We start from the raw sequence: 23,578 nt of genomic DNA on the forward strand, positions 1-23,578 counted from the left end.
ACACACACAAAGACATAGACAAGCACACCACACATAGACACACACACAGACTCACGAACACACACAAATAGACTCCCAGAGAAACTTCTTTTGATTTACGTTCCCTAGAGATTCTTCTAGGAGGAGGTTGATAAATATCTTGCTATATTAATCTATTATTTACTCCTTATTTTTTTCACTCAATTTTTCTTTTTGTTTAACCTAACTAAGTTTTTCCTCAATTATAGTAAGTTGAACATCCCTTTCAATTTTCACTTTTTCTTTAGCTAGGGTCCCTTACTTTCTCCATAGTTTTAGTGATTGAAGTTCCTTCGTAACATGTGAAATACTTCTGGGAGGACTTGAATCACTACTACTATGTGAATGAGAATGACGACTCATTGTTGAACAAGAAGATTTAAACTCAACTTGTAAAAGAAACTAAGCTAAATAAAAATTATCCTAAACGCACCTATTAGTAAACAAAAGGCTTTGGAACTCTTGTTTACTAACTAATCAAGATCGAAAGCTATGGTAACATAAATTGACGTGAAAGCCTTAAAGAAACAAGTAAAAAAGCCATGTAAAGAATACAAACAAAGTGGAAGTCTTAAGGAGACACCTAGAGCCTCAATAAGACCACTTCCACAAGAATAAAAGGCCAAGTTTACACAAAAATTTGAACAATAAAAAAGGATATTATTCTTGAACTTTTCTCTCAAGTGTTTGCTCCCAAAGTATTTGGTGTAGCTCTTCAAGTCTCCAATTGTTAATTAATGAGTTGTTCCTCCTAGAACTAAAGCACTTCAACAAAGGGCTAGTACACAAAAAGATAAAATTAGAATGGATCTAGAATGGATTAAGAAATCTAAAATAAAGGATTAAGTAAACAAAAACTATGATTACAAGTTGTTAGATCCAAGTGTTTAGTAATTTATATAACAAGTTTTGAATTTTCTTCTTCTTTGAAGTGGCTCACTCTTCATGCATCCTCCTAACCATAGCTCTAGTCGTGGGTTCCTTAGCTAGGCTTTTGCGATCACACATACACATACATAAACAGACTCCCAAACACCTACAAATAAACATACATAGAGAAACACACAAACACAAATAAACACAAATACATTAAAACATAGACACGCATACAAATAGATACTCAACACACTCAAACACACACATAGAGACACAAAGACACACATAATCTCATAGACACATACAAAGACAGACACATATTGACACACACAGAAACAAAAATATACACACAGAAAAATACAAAGACACAAACCCAAAATGAACCATCACACACATACATAGACACACATACACACAGACACACACAGACACATGCATAAATATAGACAAAGACACAAAAAGACACACACACACAAGTAAATAAACACACAAAAATAGACAAAAAGACACACAAAAAGGCACACAGACAAACATAGTTTAACACACGCTCACTCACATACAAACAAACACATTAATACAAAAAGAAACAAACACACAAACACTAACATAGAGACACACAAACACACACACATAGACAAAGGCACAAACAACACACATAGATACACACAAACTACACTCACACAAACTTATAGACACACACAAACAACGCTCACACAAACTCAGACGCATCCCACATACAAACACAAAAACACACACAGAGACACACAAATAACGCACACAAAAACACACAGACAAACAAATAAACACATGCATGCACAAAAACATACACAAAGAGATGCACACACAGACATAAACACACAAAAATAAACATACATAGACACAAAGACACACACATAGAGACAGCCACACACACACAAAAACAGACAGACATGCACACAAGCATAGAGACACACACACATTGAGGCACACAAACAAACAAACACACATACAAACACATACAGGCACATACAAACATAAACAAAGACATAGACACACACATACACACAAATGCAAAGCAACACAAAAACAACAGACAAACAAACACATAGATAGATTCACATTCACACACACACAAAGACGAATATTGACACAAACACATAAATACACAGCCACACAGAGAAACACACACATAGATACAAAGAAACACACACATAAAAACACTCACCCATAAACAAACACAAACAAACACACGAATACACAAAGACACATATAAATAGAGAAACACACAAGCACACAAACACAAACACAAACACAGACACAAACACACGCACACACAACACACATATAATCACATGCACACACAAATGTAGACAAACACACACACGGATACACACACAAACACACACATGGACACAAACACACATAGAGATAGGCACAAACACACATAAAGACACAAACACACACACAAGCACAAAGAGACATGCACAAAGGCACACAGAGAAACATAGTCTCACACGCCTAATGGCACACACAGACAAACACTTACACATAGACACATGGACACACTTGCACAAAAACATACAAAAATAAATAGACACCAACAGACAAACACATATAATTAGATGGACATACACATATAAGCACAAACACAAACACACAAATCCAAAGACTCACATGCACAAAAACCTATGAACGCACACACATATACTCACATATAGACACACAAACACACACAGACACACTTAGAGACACAGAAAGACACCTAGACACTCACACTCTTAGAAACAGAAACACATGCAATGACACACAAAGAGAAACACGCACACAAATATAGACTCACAAAGACAAACACACAAACAGACACATTGAGGCACACATACATATAGACACACAATTAAAGAAACACATGCAAACACACACATAGACACACATAAACATAGGCACACACTAACAAACACACAAAAACTCATACACATAGAGTTAGAAATACACAAACACACACTGACAAACACATACACAAAAGGACACTCATAGACACAAACACAAAAAAACACAAACACATAAATAGAGACACCTAAAAAACACAAACCCACAAACCCACAGACACACACAAACATAGACAAAAACACAAACACACACATGCACACATATACAAATAAACACAAACGTAAAGCCACATAAAACAACAGACAAACAAGCACACAAATACATTCACACACATACACACACAAAGACACACATACACATGGACATAGACACACGAAGATACAGACATAGATACACCCAGAAACATAGAGAAACACACACAAAAACAAAAATACAAACACACAAACACAAACACCCAAACATACACACACAAATGCACATACATTCAAACACGTAAACACATACATAAACACAAACTCACAGACACACACAAAACATATACAAAGACACAAACATACACGCATACAAATAAACACAAACAAAAAGCCATACACAAATAAACACACAAATACATTCACACACATACATTCACACACATACACACAGACAAGAACACACATGCAATTAGACACAGACAAAGACACACAAACACGTAGAGACACAAACTTACACACACATAAACATAGAGAAACACACACAAACACACAGACAAACACAAGCACACATAAATACACGCAAAAAACACAAACACCCAGACACACAAATGCACATACATCCACACACACACACACAAAGACACAGACAAGCACACCACACATAAACACACACACAGACTCACAAAGACACACAAATAGACACCTAGACAAACTTCTTTTGATTTACGTTCCCTATAAATTCTTCTAGGAAGAGGTTGATAAATTTCTTGTTATATTACTCTTTTATTTACTCCTTATTTTTTCACTCAATTTTTCTTTTTGTTTAACCAATCTATGTTTTTCCTCAATTATAGTAAGTTGAGTATCCCTTTTAATTATCACTTTTTCTTTAGCTAAGGTCCCTTACTTTCTACATAGTTCTAGTGATTGAAGTTTCTTCATAACATGTGAAATACTTCTGGGAGGACTTAAATCACTACCACTATGTGAATGGGAATGACAACTCATGGTCGAACAATAAGATTTTAATTCAACTTGTAAAAGAAACTAAGCTAAATAAAAACTATCCTAAACGCACCTATTAGTAAACAAAAGGCTTTGGAACTCTTGTTTACTAACTAATCAAGATCGAAAGCTATGCTAATATCAATTGACGTGAAAGCCTTAAAGAAACAAGTAAAGAAGCACAAACACAAACACACAAATCCAAAGACTCGCATGGACAAAAACCTATGAACGCACACACTTATACTCAGATATAGACACACAAACACACGCAGACACAGAAAGACACCTAGACACTCACACACTTAGAAGCAAAAACACATGCAATGACACACAAAGATAAACACGGACACAAATATAGACACACAAAGACAAACACACACAAACAGACACACTAAGACACACATTCATACAGACACACACAGTTAAAGAAACACATGCAAACACACACATAGACACACACAAACACAGGCACACACTAACAAACACACAAAAACTCATACACAGAGTTACAGATATACAAACTCACACTTACAAACACACGTATGCACACATACACACAAAAACATCCAAACACCTAAATGCAAACACATACACAAAAAGACATTCCCAGACACAAAAACAAAAAAGCACAAACACATAAATAGAGACACCCAAACCCAACCACACACAAGCACAAACACATACACACCCAAACCCAACCACACACAAAAACAAAAACATAAGCATACTCACACACACAAACTCAAACACAAAAAGACAAATACACGTGCATAGACACACACAAACACAAACAAATACACACACACACATAGAAACACAAACACATACACAAAAAAACCTACATAAACACACATAAAGACATACGCAAACCCACAGACACACACAAACATAGATAAAAATACAAACACACACATGCACACATATACAAATAAACACAAACACAAAGCCACACAAAACAACAGACAAACAAGCACACAAATACATTCACACAGATACACACACACAAAAAGACACACATACACATGGACATAGACACACGAAGACACAAACATAGATACACAGAAACATAGAGAAACACACACAAAAACAAAAATACAATCACATAAACACAAACACCCATACATACACACAGAAATGCACATACATCCAAACACGTAAACACAAACATAGACACAAACTCACAGACACACAAAAACATATACAAAGACACAGACATACACGCATACAAATAACCACAAACAAAAAGCCATACCCAAATAAACATACTGATACATTCACACACATACACACAGACAAGAACACACATGCAAATAGACACAAACAAAGACACAAAAACACACAGACAAACACAACCACACATAAATACACACAAAAACACAAACACCCAGACACACACAAATGCACATACATTCACACACACAAAGACACAGACAAGCACACCACACATAGACACACACACAGACTCACGAACACACACAAATAGACACCCAGATAAACATACAGAAGCACACACATACACCCAAGCATGGAAACACACACAAACACACATAAACACGTAGACACACACATACATATAAACATAAAGAAACTTACACATGCACACAGACATACACAACCACACATAAAGACACACAAAAAAAAACACAAACACCTAGACACACACAAATGCACATACATCCAAACACACGCACACACACAAAGACATAGACAGACATACACACACATAGATGTTAAGTCTCAATTTTACCTCTTTTTGGATGAGACTTATTGAACAAATTCCACTCATCCTTTGAACCATTGCAATATAATTGTTCTCTTTTTGGTTCATTTTGCGTGCAGATATAACTAACCCAAATTCAGCTAACAATACCTTAATACACCTCATTTTTTGTGCAGGTATTGAGCTAGTGAATTGAGGATGGAAGACCTTAGGATTGGAAATCTAAGGAGGAGCAGAGCAGAGTGGCTGCGTCGGGCACAATATAAACCGCGCCGGGCTTGAGAAAGAGCAGAGCATTCAATTTCTGCAAGTTACACATGCGCCGGGCGCGAAACTACCCGCGCCAGGCGTGATCGAGACAGAGAGGCTTGAAACTCTCTGAAAGACATTACGCCGGGCGTAAAATGGAATTGCGCCGGGCTTACAATGAGGCAGAAAGTGTTCAAAAGATTACTCGCCGGGCGCGAAGACTTACACGCCGGGCGCAAAACCCTAATCTGATCTCCCAAGCTCGTATTTGAAGCCATTTTCGAGGGAGAAACCCTCATTCACACATTGGGAGCCTCCAGGAGTTGCGAAAGGGATTCCCAGGGCTTGGGATCGTTCGTGTGCGGATCTTTCCTTCGGTTCTTCACTTCTCCTTTCATCTCTGTTTTGTATTTACCCTCATTGTTGAGTGGTTCCACCCATTTTTGTGGGGTTAGATGTAACCAACGTACTCTATTGTAATCCTTACGTTTTTAATGATATATATATGTATTGTTTCATTCTTTGTTGTGTACGTTTCTACGCTTAATGCTTGCTTTGGATTGATCACCCTTTGCATGATTTAAGGTTCCATTGAGTATTGGGAAATACCCTTGAAACTAGTTCTGGAACATATGCCTAGTGGAGATTGTATCTAGGGATAGAGCTTGACCCATTAGTAGTTTTAAACCCTAGCCCGTAATGCGGGTGTAGATATTGGGTACTCAAGGGATTGATATTCAATGTCCGCACCTAGACTCTTTCTCTAAGGGATTAGGTTTGAGTAAACTTATGGGTTGACTAAGCAATGTATGTAACAAGAGATTAAGGATACATTAGTGTTACGTTTGGTGAAATCTGACCCCCACAACCTCACAATACCACAATATCATTTCTAACCTTTTCCACTCTCAAACAAATATTTTTATAGCTTTCATTCCAGTAGTCATGATCTTTAATTCACATTCACATGACAAACTACAAATTGGAATTATTCTTTAGTCACGAATAGTCAATAAATGCTTATTTTACCTTCTAATCCCTGTGGATACGATATTTTTACTACTTGAACAGCCGGTATACTTGTCGTGTTTGAGACTGTTGATAAAATTTAACTGATTTATAAATTAAAACAAAAGTGTTTTAACGGAAATCTCAACAATAGACACACCCAGACTCAAACACACAAATAGACACACACAAAGACAAACATACAAGCACACACAAACACCCAATCATGTACAAACCAATAAAAAGACACACACACACATAGAGGCACAGACAAAAATATAAAGAAACACACAAGCACAAATACACGGACAAACACACATTGTTACACAATAACACACAAACACAAAAAGACAAATACGCATATATAGACACAAACACACATGCACACACAAATACACACACAGAAGCACACAAACACACAAAAAGAAACAAATAGGCACATGCACGTATAAACACAAATTACTCATACATACACACATACACAAACATAATCACACATACACAAAAAGACATACACAAACACACACATGCACACAAAAAGACACACACACAAAGGCACACATCGAAACTTAAAGACTCACACAAAGAGACAAAGGAACACAAACACACCCACAGACACACATATAAACATACACATAGAGGCATACAAGCACACACAGGTGCACTCACACCAAGATAGACATGTATATATACACATGCACAAATACATACAAAGAGAGAGACTAAGACACACATTAAGCCATATAAGCACACATAAAAACACGCATATACAAAACAACAGACAAACACATGAATACACAAATATAGACACACACATAAAAATAGAGAAACACACAGACACAAACACACATACACACAAAAACACATGCATAAACAAGAGCAGAAAAACATAAGGACACACGAACACAAACGTAGATAGACGCATACACGAATATACTCACAAACAAAAACACAGGCAAACACAGACACACAATCATAGACACAAAGATACACAGCCACACAAACACATAAAGACACATAGTAACACACAAGCACAAAGACACACACAGAGGCAAATAGACAAATATAGTCTCACACACCTACAAGCACACACTCACAAACAAACACACATAGCACATGCACAAAAATAGACACACATAAATAAGTAAATAGAAACACAATCACAAGCACATGCACACAGAGAAACCCATAGACACATACAGAAACACACATACACAAAAAAAACCCAAAGACACACACAAACTCACATGTAGACACACAAATACACACACACACAACCACACAAAGAAACCTAGACACACACACACACTTAGACAAGAAAAACACGCACAAAGATACACAAAGACAAACATGCACACATATAAACACAAAGACACAAGAGACACACAAACTCACACTAAGGCACACATACACACACAAACACACACATAGACAACCACACAATCAATTATAACTGAGATGAGGGACAGAAGCAAATATATAGGGCTTTCATGCCCTATATGTTCTCATGATCAACACAAAATGTATCTAACAACCACCGTCTCAACTTTTCGACATTAGGGTAAGACATAAGAAGATCGTATACCTCCTCTTTCATCATTTGTTGACTAAAATAATCATCATTACAACACAATCAATTTTAACCGAGATAGGGACAAAAGCAAATATATAGGGATTTTATGCCCTATATTTTTTCATGATCAATACAAAATATATCTAATAACCACCGTCTCAATTTTTTGACATCACCGTAAGGCATAAAAAGATCGTATACCTCCTCTTCCATCATTAGTCGACTAAAAACATCATCATACCAACACAATCAATTATAACCGAGATGAGGGAGAGAAGAAAATATATAGGGCTTTCATGCCCTATATGTTCTCATGATCAATACAAAATGTATCTAATAACCACCGTCTCAATTTTTCGACAACAGGGTAAGGAATAAAATGATCGTATACCCCTTTTTCCATCATTTGTCGACTAAAATAATCATCATATCAACACAATCAATTTTAACCGAGATGAGGGACAGAAGCAAATATATAGGGCTTTCGTGCCCTATTTGTTCTTATGATCAACACAAAATGCAACTAATAACAACTGTCTCAATTTTTTGACATCAGGGTAAGGCATAAAAAGATCGTATACCCCTTTTTCCATCATTTGTCGACTAAAATAACCATCTTACCAACACAATCAATTTTAACCGAGATGAGGGACAGAAGCAAATATATAGGGCTTTCACGCCCTATATGTTCTCATGATCAATACAAAATATATCTAATAACCACCGTCTCAATTTTTTGACACCAGGGTAAGGCATAAAAAGATCGTATACCTCCTCTTCCATCATTTGTCGACTAAAATAATCATCATACCAACATAATCAATTTTAACCGAGTTGAGGGACAGAAGCAAATATATAGGGCTTTCATGCCCTATATGTTCTCATGATCAATATAAAATGTATCTAATAACCACCGACTCAATTTTTCGACATCAGGGTAAGGCATAAAAAGATCGTATACTTCCTCTTCCATCATTTGTCGACTAAAATAATCATCAAACCAACATAATCAATTTTAACCGAGATGAGGGACAGAAGCAAATATATAGGGATTTCATGCCCTATATGTTCTCATGATCAATAAAAAATGTATCTAATAACCACCGTCTCAATTTTTTGACATCAAGGTAAGGCATAAAAAGATCATATACCTCTTATTCCATCATTTATCGACAAAAATAATCATTAAACCAACACAATCAAATTTAACCGAGATGAGGGACAAAAGCAAATATATAGGGCTTTCATGCCCTATATGTTCTCAAGATCAATACAAAATGTATCAAATAACCACCGTCTCAATTTTTCGACATCAGGCTAAGGCATAAAAAGATCGAATACCTCCTCTTCCATCATTTGTCGACTAAAATAATCATCATACCAACATAATCAATTTGAACCGAGATGACGGACAGAAGAAAATATATAGGGCTTTTATGCCCTATATGTTCTCATGATCAATACAAAATGTATTTAATAACCACCATCTCAATTTTTCGACATCAGGGTAAGACATAAAAAGATCGTATACCTCTTTTTCCATCATTTGTCGACTAAAATAATCATCATATCAGCATAATCAATTTTAACCGAGATGAGGGACACAAGCAAATATATAGGGCTTTCATGCCCTATATGTTCTCATGATCAATACAAAATGTATCTAATAACCACCGTTTCAATTTTTCGACATCAGGGTAAGGCATAAAAAGATCGTATACCTCCTCTTCCATCATTTATTGACTAAAATAATCATCATACCAACATAATCAACCGAGATGAGAGACAAAAGCAAATATATAGGGCTTTCATGCCCTTTATGTTCTCATAATCAATACAAAATGTATTTAATAACCACCCTCTTAATTTTTCGACATCAGGGTAAGACATAAAAAGATCGTATACCTCCTCTTCCATCATTTGTCGACTAAAATAATCATCATACCAACCCAATCAACTTTAACCGAGATGAGGGACAGAAGCAAATATATAGGGCTTTCATACCCTATATGTTCTCATGGTCAATACAAAATGTATCGAATAACCACCGTCTCAATTTTTTGACATCAGGATAAGGCATAAAAAGATCGTATACCTCTTCTTCCATCATTTGTCGACTAAAATAATCAACATACCAACACAATCAATTTTAACGGATGAGGGACAGAAGCAAATATATAGGGCTTTCATGCCCTATATGTTCTCATGATCAATACAAAATGTATCTAATAACCACCGTCTCAATTTTTCGACATCAGGGTAAGGTATAAAAAGATCATATACCTCTTCTTCCATCATTTGTCGACTAAAATAATCATCATACCAACATAATCAATTTGAACCGAAGTGAGGGACAGAAGCAAATATATAGGGCTTTCATGCCCTATATGTTCTCATGATCAATACAAAATGTATCTAATAATCACTGTCTCAATTTTTCGACATCAGAATAAAGCATAAAAAGATCGTATACCTCCTCTTCTATCATTTGTCGATTAAAATAATCATCATACCAACATAATCAATTTTAATCGAGATGGGGGACAAAAGTAAATATATAGAGCTTTCATGCCTTATATGTTCTCATAATCAACAGAAAATGCATCTAATAACCACCGTCTCAATTTTTCGACATCAAGGTAAGGCATAAAAAGATCGTATACCTTTTCTTCCATCATTTGTCGACTAAAATAATTATCATACCAACATAATCAATTTTAACCGAGATGACGGACAGAAACAAATATATAGGGCTTTCATGCCCTATATGTTCTCATGATCAATACAAAATGTATCTAATAACCACCGTCTCAATTTTTCGACATCAGGATAAGACATAAAAAGATCGTATACCTCCTCTTCCATCATTTGTCGACTAAAATAATCATCATACCAACACAATCAATTTTAACCGAGATGAGGGACAGAAGCAAATATATAGGGCTTTCATGCCCTATATGTTCTCATGATCATATGGCATAACAAACAACTTCAAAACAGAAAATGAGTGAAAATTGAAAACAAACTTGAGGAAAAAATTCTTAAACAGAGTTAAGACACACTATATGGCATAGCAAGCTTCAAAACAAAAAAATAAGTTTACTTTTACCGTCATTTGTTTTTATAGAGGCACATATTAATTGTTTTTCTTGTGACTCTTTCTTGCAACCAGTTAACTGATTTCCTTTACATTTTTCTCTGCTTCAATTTATAGCTTCCTAGCTAGTTAACTACTTAAAAAAAATTCCTTTTAAGACCTAAATAATGACAGTTAGATCACTTGATTACTTGGGTGACTATCCCCTATAAAATAATGTTCTACATCTAACCTTCAGGCTTAGTTTTGGACCAGGCCAGGATATATTAGCCCTCCTTTCATTGTGGTTGATCTTTCATTCTTGTGGGCTCCCTATTTCTCTTTCACAACTATGTTCCTTAAAAGGCATAAACATAATTTTTCCACTCTTCCAAAACATTGCAAACAAGGCTTTCATTTTTGCATCACCCTCTCAAGTTGTCTGCTGAAGAACTATTTAGCTAATACTTTAACCATGGAAAAAATAATATCATAAATTTTATAAAGTGCCTAATCATCTATGTGACAAAACAATTTTCTTAGACAAAAGAATGTATAATAGAATTCTCAAGCTCAAACAATAAAATAATTTTTTTAAAATAATGAAAGTAATAAAAAAACTTGGAACTTATTCTTCAGCAAGAGAAGTTAAAAAAAGGTGTTCTGAAGGCTAAAGCTGTAAAATTGAAAAGAAATTGAAAAATCTTGGCATAAAACTCAAGAAGCCCTGCCATGTCACACACGAAACTGGAATTAACATCACAACCAAAACATGCCAATAGCCAAACATCAAATCACAAATTCATAATCACTTGCAGTACTAAACCAAATCAAAAATTTTATAAAAAAAAAGTGTAGTTATTACCGTGCTTCCCCATCAATCCTTGGCGTCAACTTCGGCATCTTTCTGGAGCAAAAACTCAACGACCTTAGTGAATCCCTCACACACAGCAACATGAAGAGCAGTGCGATAATCAATATCCTTGAAATTGACACTAACCCCAGACTCCAACACCTCGCAAATACCATCCACATCGCCTTCAAACACTGAATACATCCACCTCGCGCTCTGGTCAACAACGTCTCCCTCATTCTGAAGCTCCGCTTCCTCGTTACAGTGTTTCGGTGCCAGCGACAACTGCTTCCCAAATGTAAACCTCCCAGGGTTTTTCGACTCCATGCCGAGATCAAGAGAGAGATGCGTGATTTCAGAGATCAATTGGGTAGCCAATAAACCACAATTCTCTATTGCTTCAACAACACACTAAACCGTTAACACAATGCCTCAGTCTTCTTGTTTTCAAAACTCCAACCGATTAAAAAATTCGAAATCGCGTTTCGCATAAACACAAAAAGAAAAATAGCACAACCAAAACAGATACAAGTAACAAACAAGAAAAATAAAATTAAGGGAAAAAATGGTTCATGAAAAGGCCTGCGTCCAAACTAGAGAGTTTACAAGAGAGTTTCAATGTGTTCATGAAACTAACTCACTCTCTTTCTTTCTCTCTCTACGGAGGGAATGGATTGTGGCAATTTCTTGCCTCTTTGTTTTGAATATCTTTGGTTCTCTTGTGTTTACAAGAGAGTTTCAATGTGTTTGAGTGGTCAGACTATATAATCCAATCTATCAAATATTCTAAATAATTGGTTTCCACAATAGATTGGGTTAACTACCGACTAAAATAAAATAAACATGATAAAAAAAATATTTTATACTTAAAAATACATGATAATACAAAGAAAACAACAAAAATCCTAGTACTCTTCCTTAATGAACTCAAAACCAATATTAAGACTTTTAGACAATATAATTATTGTAATTCCATTTTCTTCCATTATAGACCGATCAGTGTTTTAATTTAATTTTTTTCATCATCCATTCTTCTTCTTCCTATTTATAATACCTAACATTGTTTGTTTGTTATATAAGACTCAATTTATATTATTTTATGTATTAATTATTTTTATATTAAAATATTTTTATTTAAATAAATTTATTTAATTTGACAAAATATATTAATTTAAAAGACATACCCTATAATTGATTAGGAGAGAACAATATTAATTATGAGGAAAAGAGTAATATGGGGATATATATTATAATTGATTAAGATAAAAAAAAGTATTAATTAAAAGAAAAATAATATAAAAATATTTTTTAAAAATTATAAAAATAAATCAAAAGCATGACATGTTAGACCAAATCCATAGTCTCGTTACATTAGTGATAAAACTTTCTAGTATTAAGTGTTTACTTGTTCCAACAAAACGTGTATCCATGAAATTCTTCTGCATTTTTAATGCTTGAATATTAACTAAATAAAATTTTGATTTTCTAAGAAAAACGATTTCACCCTTTGAACCCGTAAAAGGGTACTTGTTTCACAAGTTAAAGGCACTCTTACCTAACAAAATACTAATCAAGAATCTTAACTAAAATTAACCGGTTATAAAAATTGTACCCAATCATATTCGATCGATCAAAAAGTATATACAACAGAATTTTAACTTAAAAAATAAAAGTTAATTTTTTGTAATAGTTTTTAATTAAACAATTGTTATAAAACCAATTAATTTTGGTTATGGTTAAATTTTTTATAAGATCACCTTTAATTTAGGATTTATTTTTCTTCTCGCAGTTTTAGACTTTTAGATATACCAAAGAGACCCAAACCTCAAAAAAAGAAAAACAATAACATTATTTGTGTTTATCCTCTCTGATATAGGAATTTTCTAACAACAGAGATACACCAACATAAAATAGTTGATAAAAAATTTAACACTAACCCTAACTTTATGTGTATCGCTCTCCTACTGGACAGGATCCAGTGATCCACACACCTGAAAATGCCACCAAGGCATATATAATAGCTCTAGAAGTGGTGATCATTAAGTCACATAACATAGACTATAAAACACCCTTCAATTAAAAAAGATCATTATTATTAACAAAATGAGCAGTTATTTTTTCTTATTACATCTTTAAAATATACATTAATAAGAAAAATGTTATAATATAGAGTAAACTACATTATTTTCACATGAGAGATAAAAGTATTACACCACTCTCCCCTTTTATGTTAAAATATATAAACTATTTTACTCTCTTTTGAGAGATAAGAGTATTAGACTTTCATATTCTTTTATATTAAATATACAATTTAGTTTATATTATCATTTCCAATATCATACTCCTGAAATCAAACAAGATATTTTATAAAATGTCTATGACATAGCTGCACATGCAATCAAACGAGAAAACCTCAAGGAAATACAAAAAAAATAGAAGAAATCCAATCATAGGCTTTATGGGAACTTGATTGGCAATTAAAAGTTATTTCTTAAAAGTTCCTGATCCATATAGTATCCTGGAACAGATAATTCTAATATAATCAAATCAAATTAATCGGTAAAAAAAATTGATAGAAATAGGGGAGATGTAACTCTTTGGTATTGTACAACATATGTTGTCATTTGGAGCTCAATTATTTAATGGAGAGTCTAGAACACAACCAAGTCTGGTGTTAGAAAGGCATTTGCAGTCACCCCTAGCCTGCCTTAGTTGCAGCCTCTTTGGGGTTGCCTTAATTGTAGCTTCAAAGGTAGTGTTTACTCCAACATTGACTAGAGATATAACTTAAATAGAGCTTATAAATCTTGGAAAATCCTCAACTTATAGACTTGTTTTGTAGGGTAGAGTTAAGCTCTACATCCAAATTCTAAGATCTATCTATATTAATTATAAGATGGAAGAAATAGATTTAGCATTATAAAGTTTTGCATGTTTAGGAAAGCAATTAATATGGCATTTTGATAGTGAATACTATATTACAAATTTACAATCTCAACATATCAGCATCAAGTGGTAAAATATCCATGTGTGTGCCTGTGCATAGAGAGTATGTTAACCCACAAAAAATATAAGACATAGTTCGTAACATGAAAATAATTTACCTGTCCTCCCGATGCTAATAATGCTCCAAATTCAAGTACCTTGTTCATATCAAAGCTGTCAAGGGACAAAGTAAATATCTTTCAAAAAATATATTCAATGTAACAAAATAAGGTGAAAACTATTTTCAAACAATATTAAAATATATTTTATCAGTTCATAATACTCTAGATGCATTTTACTTTGGAGCAGTTTTTTGTGGATCAGTAAAAAGGATTGGGTAAAAACAATGGTGTAGAACTCTATGGCAGTGTTCACTGTTCAGTTTAAGCAGTTCTTTGGCGAAACATATTGAAGTATAAAGCCAAAACTTCTAAAAAGGTGCCCCTTTGCTCTTAAATCTGTTTCATTTGATTTTGCTTATGCTTCTCTTCAGTATTCGCCCACTGCTGTTTCAAGAGATTTCCGGTTTTTATATGCAAAGGATTTATATGCAAGTCATCACACTATCAATAGAGGTCGATGATGATACATCTTCAAGTTTGGGCCTCTTCAAGTTTAAAACAAATTCATCTGCTGAAACTTGCATATTTAAATCAATGTCCCTCTCTCTCTTCAATATATTTGGTATACTTTTGTCTTCTAATTCAATAAACAAGGTCCCAGACATGCGTGAGTCATGTTTAAATATACCAGCAGAAGCACCTTGATGAGTTAATATCTCTCTCAAATCTCAATGCCATCACGCTGCCATGTCGTATCTCCCAAACTAGCAACAACATTTGATAAATAATCACCCAAAGAAAAATAAGTAAAATGAATTTAAAAACGCACTAATCAATATATATCCCACATTTTCTTCAAAATTGTACAAAGTGTGACAGCAGGGGTGAAATGCTTACCAGGATCGAACATATCAATAATAAGTTGCTCAACAAAAGCGTGGAAAGGCTATTGTCCATCCCCATCATGCTCAAAGCCATCTTCGTCATGATTAACATCAACGAATGCCTAAACAAAATGATGCATTGAAATAATTCCAAATTACGCCTTGTGATTGATCATCAATGGAAAATGTATCAATTTGCATGTAAAAAACTGAGGTTAAAATAGCATTTTCATAGACAAACGACAAATGAAATATGTTCAATCATTTCCAAATTTGTATCATACAAAAAATAAGATAGAATAGCACCACCGACAGCAATAATAAGAACAACAAACAACAATGATTAATAATTATAATTAATAATCAACAATTAATTTCTACCAGCAACAACTATAAGAGTGTCATGGAATAATTGTGACAAGGCATGCCCTAGAAGGCCCAAAATTTCCAATGAACTAAGAATCAAACCAGAATATTACCTTACTGAAATTTACTGGATCAGGAGATGTGCCTTTTGGAGTCAAATTTTGAGCACCTGATGCCTCTGTACTTCCATCTTCACACCAGGTTTTTGTTTGGTCTTTAGAGTTTATTTTTGCTTTTCGCTTTAAAAGATTCAGTTCTCTTGCACTTGGCCACTTTGATTTGACACTAGGAACCATGTTTGCAACCATTTTCTGGATGTTATGTACAGAACAAGATGTAAAAACTCTACGATCTATTCCATTCAGATGTGAGTCTGATTTTGATGCCATAAGATCTTCATCTCTTATTACATCACTGATATCCATAAATTGTTCACAGACATCCAAGCCTACATTAACCAAGAAGGATTTAAGGAATCAGGACATAAAGCATAAACTTAGGGTGCGTAAGCTTGGGGTTTTGGGGTTGAAGGGGGGGACCAATTTTATTAGGGTTTTCTTTGATTTTTTTCATAAGCTACTCATTTTAGTTTTTCAACAGAAAGCACTGAAATGCTTTTTCATGTCATAAAAAAATAAATAAAAATCAATGCCTTGTTACAACTCCTTTAGATGCAGAAAATAGAAGGAGCACAAAAGAGTTAAGCAGCTAATGGTGGGTCCTCTTTTTATCAAACCCCCATAAATACAATGTCATTGCCACCAAATCACCTTCTCTACAAGTGTCCACTTACATCAACTAGAGCAAATAATGAATAAGAATATTATATGACATACATGTTCAGCAATCATGAACTTTGTTAGGTTATCATTTCATTACGGGATGACGAGATACTACACCTTGAGGCACTCTTACTAACCTAAACGACGTTGAAGATTTTGCTTCTGACGAACCAATTGCTCCTTTGGGTTTTTTATATTATCATTTCCAATATCATATTCCTGAAATCAAACAAGATATTTTATAAAATGTCTATGACATAGCTGCACATGCAATCAAACGAGAAAACCTCAAAAGGAAATAAAAAATAGAAGAAATCCAATCATAGGCTTTATGGGAACTTGATTGGCAATTAAAAGTTATTTCTTAAAATTTCCTGATCCATATAGTATCCTGGAACAGATAATTCTAATACAATCAAATCAAATTAATCGGTAAAAAAATTTGACAGAAATCATTGGAAAGGGGAGATGTAACTCTTTGGTATTGTACAACATATGTTGTCATTTGGAGCTCAATTATTTAATGGAGAGTCTGGAACACAACCAAGTCTGTTGTTAGAAAGCATTTGCAGTCACCCCTAGCCTGCCTTAGTTGCAGCCTCTTTAGGGTTGCCTTAATTTCAGCCTCAAGGGTAGTGTTTACTCCAACATTGACTAGAGATATAACTTAAATAGAGCTTATAAATCTTGGAAAATCCTCACCTTATAGACTTGTTTTGCAGGGTAGAGTTAAGCTCTACATCCAAATTCTAAGATCAGATATATTAATTATAAGGTGGAAGAAACAGATTTAGCATTATAAAGTTGTGATGTTCAGGAAAGCAATTAATATGGCACTTTGATAGTGAATACTATATTACAAATTTACAATCTCAACATATCAGCATCAAGTGGTAAAATATCCATGTGTGTGCCTGTGCATAGAGAGTATGTTAACCCACAAAAATAAAATATAAGACGTAGTTCGTAACATGAAATTATTTTACCTGTCCTCCTGATGCTAATAATGCTCCAAATTCAAGTACTTTGTTCATATCAAAGCTGTCAAGGGGCAAAGTAAATATCTTTCAAAAAATATATTCAATGTAATAAAATAAGGGGAAAACTATTTTCAAACAATATTAAAATATATTTTATCAGTTCATAATACTCTCTAGATGCATTTTACTTTTGAGCATTTTTTTGTGGATCAGTAAAAAGGATTGGGTAAAAACAATGGTGTAGAACTCTACAGCAGTGTTCACTGTTCAGTTTAAACAACTCTTTGGCAAAAAAGATTGAAGTATAAAGCCGAAACTTCTAAAAAGGTGTCCCTTTGCTCTTAAATCTGTTTCATTTGATTTTGCTTATGCTTCTCTTCAGTATTCGCCCACTGTTGTTTCAAGAGATTTCCGGCTTTTATATGCAAAGGATTTGGAAGCCTAGTGATGCACTTCCAGTTAGTTTTATGTTTTCTATCTTTTTTCTATTTTCAATTGTGTAGGATTCAGTGTACCTTCTTTTTTTTTCTCTTAATAGAAATGTATTTTTTATGCAAAAAAAAACGTCAAAGAACAATTTATTGTACAACCTTCTAAACGAGCTTCCTATAATTTTTGGTTGTAAATAAGGCCATGCACACAGATCCTCAATGCTAAAAGATATCCCATTCTCAGAAATTTTTGAAACAACAGAAGCAAAATGTTCAGTCAAACTTATGTGCTTAACATTCTCAGCAATTGACCCAATTGCATGAGCAGCTGCTACTCTTGTATCCCAATTTTTACTGCGCAGATATTGAGAAACCTAAGCATCACATGAAAACAGGATGTTAAAATCAATTGGACAAATATTTGACACATAAACATATAAAATAAGAGATGAAAGATAAAAGAAACAACCATTAGTATTTAATATTTATCTTGTATAAACTTTCAAAAAACCTTGTTGAAATTAAATTAAATCAAGATCAAGTTCATAGATGCAGATCAACTCTAACATTCCCTTATTATAAGAGTAGGCAGTCATCTGCTTGTGCTGAAATTTTATTTTAGATAATATTATTATAAGAAGAAGAAAAAAAGGAGCAGTAAGCAAGCATTAAGCTCTTGAAGATTGTTTACTGTATTAAAGAGGCTATATAAACATGTTAAGAAATTATTCCAAAAGCTTTAACTATTAGGGGCAGGCCAAGAAGTGGTATTATCTCAACATTTAACCATAAAATCATACACCAACAAAAAAAATTAATCAGAGAGATCATATAAACAGATGAAAGAGCATGAGTTCATAACCAATATAATTGACATACAATGAAGACCGTGCATAAATATGATATAAACTAAGCATATTACAACAAAACAGTGTGAATAGAACTTTAGCAAATTTGATACCTTCTTAAGAAGACTGGTCAAGTCTTGAGGGTGTGATTTTGCAATTTCCCCTATCTGACAAGCAGCAGTCAACCTTGTTGCTTGGGTTGACCCAGCTTTAAAAGTTTTGTTAAAGAAAATGTAGAAAAACTTAAATAATAGGTCAAATAAATGTAAAGATAAGGAAGATATGGAGGATACTATCGAGGAGAGTAAGCAAACGCTGGAGCCTAGATGACTGCTGGGCCATAGCAAATCATTCCAGATGCTTTTTTTGCTCCCTTTGCCTATAATCTATAGTATCAACCAACAAATATGCTATCGAATAAAAACATTTGCAGTTACTTTTTTGTAACAGTACATCAAAGTACCTTTATACCTTTCACCAATCTGCATCCACAAAAAATTACTGTTCAATATGAATGTTATCAAAGACATGAAAATTACTTCAGTAACATCAGGCCATACACTCTACAATCATCCCTAGGGCTAGACACGCTTAAGACCATGGAAATGCCAATCGTTTATTTGCAGTTATCCAAATAACTATAGACTCAAACTGATAGTGATACCTAGTAGTTAGTAGGAAAAATACAAATGACATGTTGAAAATATGCATGATTCACAAGTTCTTTCTTCTTGTGCGCATTTAAGTAGATGTAGTATGGAATTGCTGCTCATTTCTTTTATAGCATTTTGCATTCTAAGGCCAGTAACTTTCATCTTGTTGTTGCTGAATGCTGACATTTAGCACACTCTACAACCCAACCACTAATCATTATAATATACATGCATTTATAAAGAAATGCCAATATCTTCAAAGGCATACCTTGGGTGTTTAGTGTGTAATGGGCTTACGTATGGTGAGTTTGTGGCTTCTCTTTGGTGCTGGCTGATTTTGGGATAAATTTGGAAAATGATGTATAAATGGTCTAGATTGTTCACTAGATCTTCCATGTTCTATCTTCTATGGTTGATATGTAGTCTTAAATTTAAATTTTAGTCGAATATGTTACGTTCCCCAATGTATTTTGTGTCTTCCTTTGCTAATAAAAAGAAAATCCTTCTTTAATAAAACAACAGTGACTAATAATAATAGTAATAACACAGGAGCAAATGGCCAACTTCTTCCACCCAGAATAGTTTTCTTTAGCACAGCCACCAGTATATGTCCTGTTCATCCACCGTGAAAATCGATTGGCCTTTTCTTCCGGTTATAAACATTGAAAGATTGAAAACACGAGAGCAAGTTCAGCAATCCAGTACGAGTAAAAATGGATTACAAACAGTTTCATATAACTAGGAAAACACGAGATTATAAAGATTGAAAGAAAAAACGAAACAAAAGCAAAAACAAATCGCGAGTTTCGATTCACTGTTAAAGCTCCATTGTTTTATATCAAGAAATGATAAAGGCTAAAGAATTGAATAACCCTGAATGTGGGATTCGAATCATTGATGTATGAATTGCGAAAAGAACAACGAAAAATGCTTTTCCGATTCGCTACGAAAATGCATACGGGAATCGAGAATAGATCATGCGGTGCGGGAAAATTGAAGAAATTGAATAGACAGAGACAGAGACAGAGAAAATGAGAAACGAACCGGCGGCTGTGGTTGAAGTGATCGCGGGAAGAGTCGGGCGGCGGAGCAGAGAAAATCGCCGGCGAGAATGAGGCAGTAGAGAAAGTGTGCATCACTTTAAATCTTTTTTCCTCTTTTTATTTTTATTTTTCTTGTTATTGATTTTTAAAAAATTAAAATTAAAAGATGGCTGGTCAATTTTTCGCGACATAGCTTCCGGCCATAGACTTATGACCAAAAAAAATTGTTATAATTAAAATTTATAAAAAAAAAAATATAAGTATAAATATTATATTTAAATACATAAATTATATTTAAATTTATATAAATATATATTTTAAAACATATAAATATATCTTAAATTTATGATGAAATATTTATATTATAACAATATTATTATTAAATATGCATCATTTTTATTTTAAAAATATAAAAACTTATTTTATAAATAAATATAATAAATAAAATATTAAAGTAGATATAAAGTTAAATAAAATTCTCTGAAAATTCTTTTATCGAAAAATAATCACAAAAATATTATTAATAAGATAGTTTCATGTTTAATATATAAGAGTGAATATATAAATTAGATTTTATATTTATATTATATAATTTATATTAGTACAAAACAATTTTAAATTATTAATAATTTATTTTAAAATTATAAAACATAATTTCTAAATAAATATTATACTTAACATTTTTGAGAATTTATTTTTATTTTTTTCGATGACTAACAACTTGCTACTAGCACTATCGAGTCATGGAATTGCAATTGCGCTAAAGGGAGACCGAATAAATTCACCTTAGTGATTGTTTGTCATTTTATTTTTCAAAATATCTTCATTTCATTGTGCAAACACAAAATGAAAAGACGTTTTATTTGATATTGTTCATAATATGGTCCGTGTGATAGGATGAAGCACATAAAAATATGTGCATTGAATAGTATTATAGCGGCAAGATATGACTCTTTTGGTGGACAACTTTTAGATATATTAACCAAAAGTGTTTAAACTGGGAACTATAGATATTCGTACACTGGCTTTAGAAGGAGTGTCGGAATATATATTAGATATGTGAAAAAATATGATGATTGAATATTTTACGTGTATCATGTTGCATAATATTTTCCCTGTAACTTTTTTTTTACATTTTTATTTCCTATAACGGTGGGATTATTTCCTTATAAATACAATGTTAGAAATAGACTATATTGTATCCACCTAGTAAAATTATCATAAAAAAATAATATTAATTTTTCCCATATATTTTCAAGTCTACTCGATCATAATATGAATATTCACCAGACATTCTAAGTATGCCCTTTTTAGTGGGCCTTTTATTGGTGTTCCTTTAATATATTTTGAATATGGATCATAGCATCCAAATGGCCATCATAATTGATAGATTACTGCGAGATGTCTCAATGTGACAGGTAATTTATTTTTCTGACTAATCTTCTGTATTTTCCCAGGTTTGACAGAGGCTCCTCCTGTTCTAGTTGAAATTTGACATCAGGATCCCTACCAGTGTCATTGTGCTTTGAATTCTTCAAACCTATTTCCTCAAGGATCCATGTACAGTTGTCTTTCAAGTTTCAACAATTTCTTTTTTCTATCAGTCTCATGAAAAATATCATTAATTTTCAGGAGTCAAATAAACAGATATACAGCAAAGAAAGTTCAAAGCTGAGGCAATCAACATAAGATAAAAGTAGTTTGATACCTCATTTTTATAACACCTCTGCCACACCACTCTTTATTTTTAAGTAACTCCAGCCTTTTTTTTTCTTCCGATTTTTCTTTTTATATAGCAAAAGAACTCCTGTTATTCTATTTTGACAACATTAAGAAGTGGAAAACACTAAAGTTGTCCAATATCCAATATAGAATATCGTAACCAGTGATCTCAAAACTAGAACAGAGAGGTTAATCTGTTAATTACCTTTTTCTAAAGAATGTTAAGTTTCCATCTTGTTGACCCGCAATTCCTTCAGCTACTTCGTTTGCTTGATTGTGTCATTCAACCTGTGATATTTGGAATCACTTGGAATGGACCATATCACCTAAGCCTCCAATACTTGCAAGATTAATAGGTTAATGCATATGACCATTGATGAA

General features: G+C 33.5%; 1 protein-coding gene across 1 annotated transcript; it reads right to left on the reverse strand.

Annotated features, from left to right (window-relative positions):
• Positions 1-16,415: 16,415 nt before the first annotated feature.
• Positions 16,416-21,600, reverse strand: LOC145953132 (TATA-binding protein-associated factor BTAF1-like). Its single transcript, XM_083066807.1, has 8 exons — positions 21,477-21,600; positions 20,073-20,261; positions 19,893-19,987; positions 19,091-19,305; positions 18,507-18,561; positions 17,658-17,739; positions 16,852-17,186; positions 16,416-16,494 (listed from the first exon to the last, which is right to left on the reverse strand). The coding sequence occupies exons 2-8, from the start codon at positions 20,119-20,121 to the stop codon at positions 16,435-16,437; spliced, it is 891 nt and encodes a 296-aa protein (XP_082922933.1). The 5' UTR covers positions 20,122-20,261; positions 21,477-21,600; the 3' UTR covers positions 16,416-16,434.
• Positions 21,601-23,578: the final 1,978 nt, after the last annotated feature.

The sequence above is a fragment of the Cajanus cajan genome, chromosome 11, assembly GCF_000230855.2.
Source record: "Cajanus cajan strain Asha chromosome 11, NIPB_CcT2T_4, whole genome shotgun sequence".
In the NCBI taxonomy this organism is placed as follows: Eukaryota; Viridiplantae; Streptophyta; class Magnoliopsida; order Fabales; family Fabaceae; genus Cajanus; species Cajanus cajan.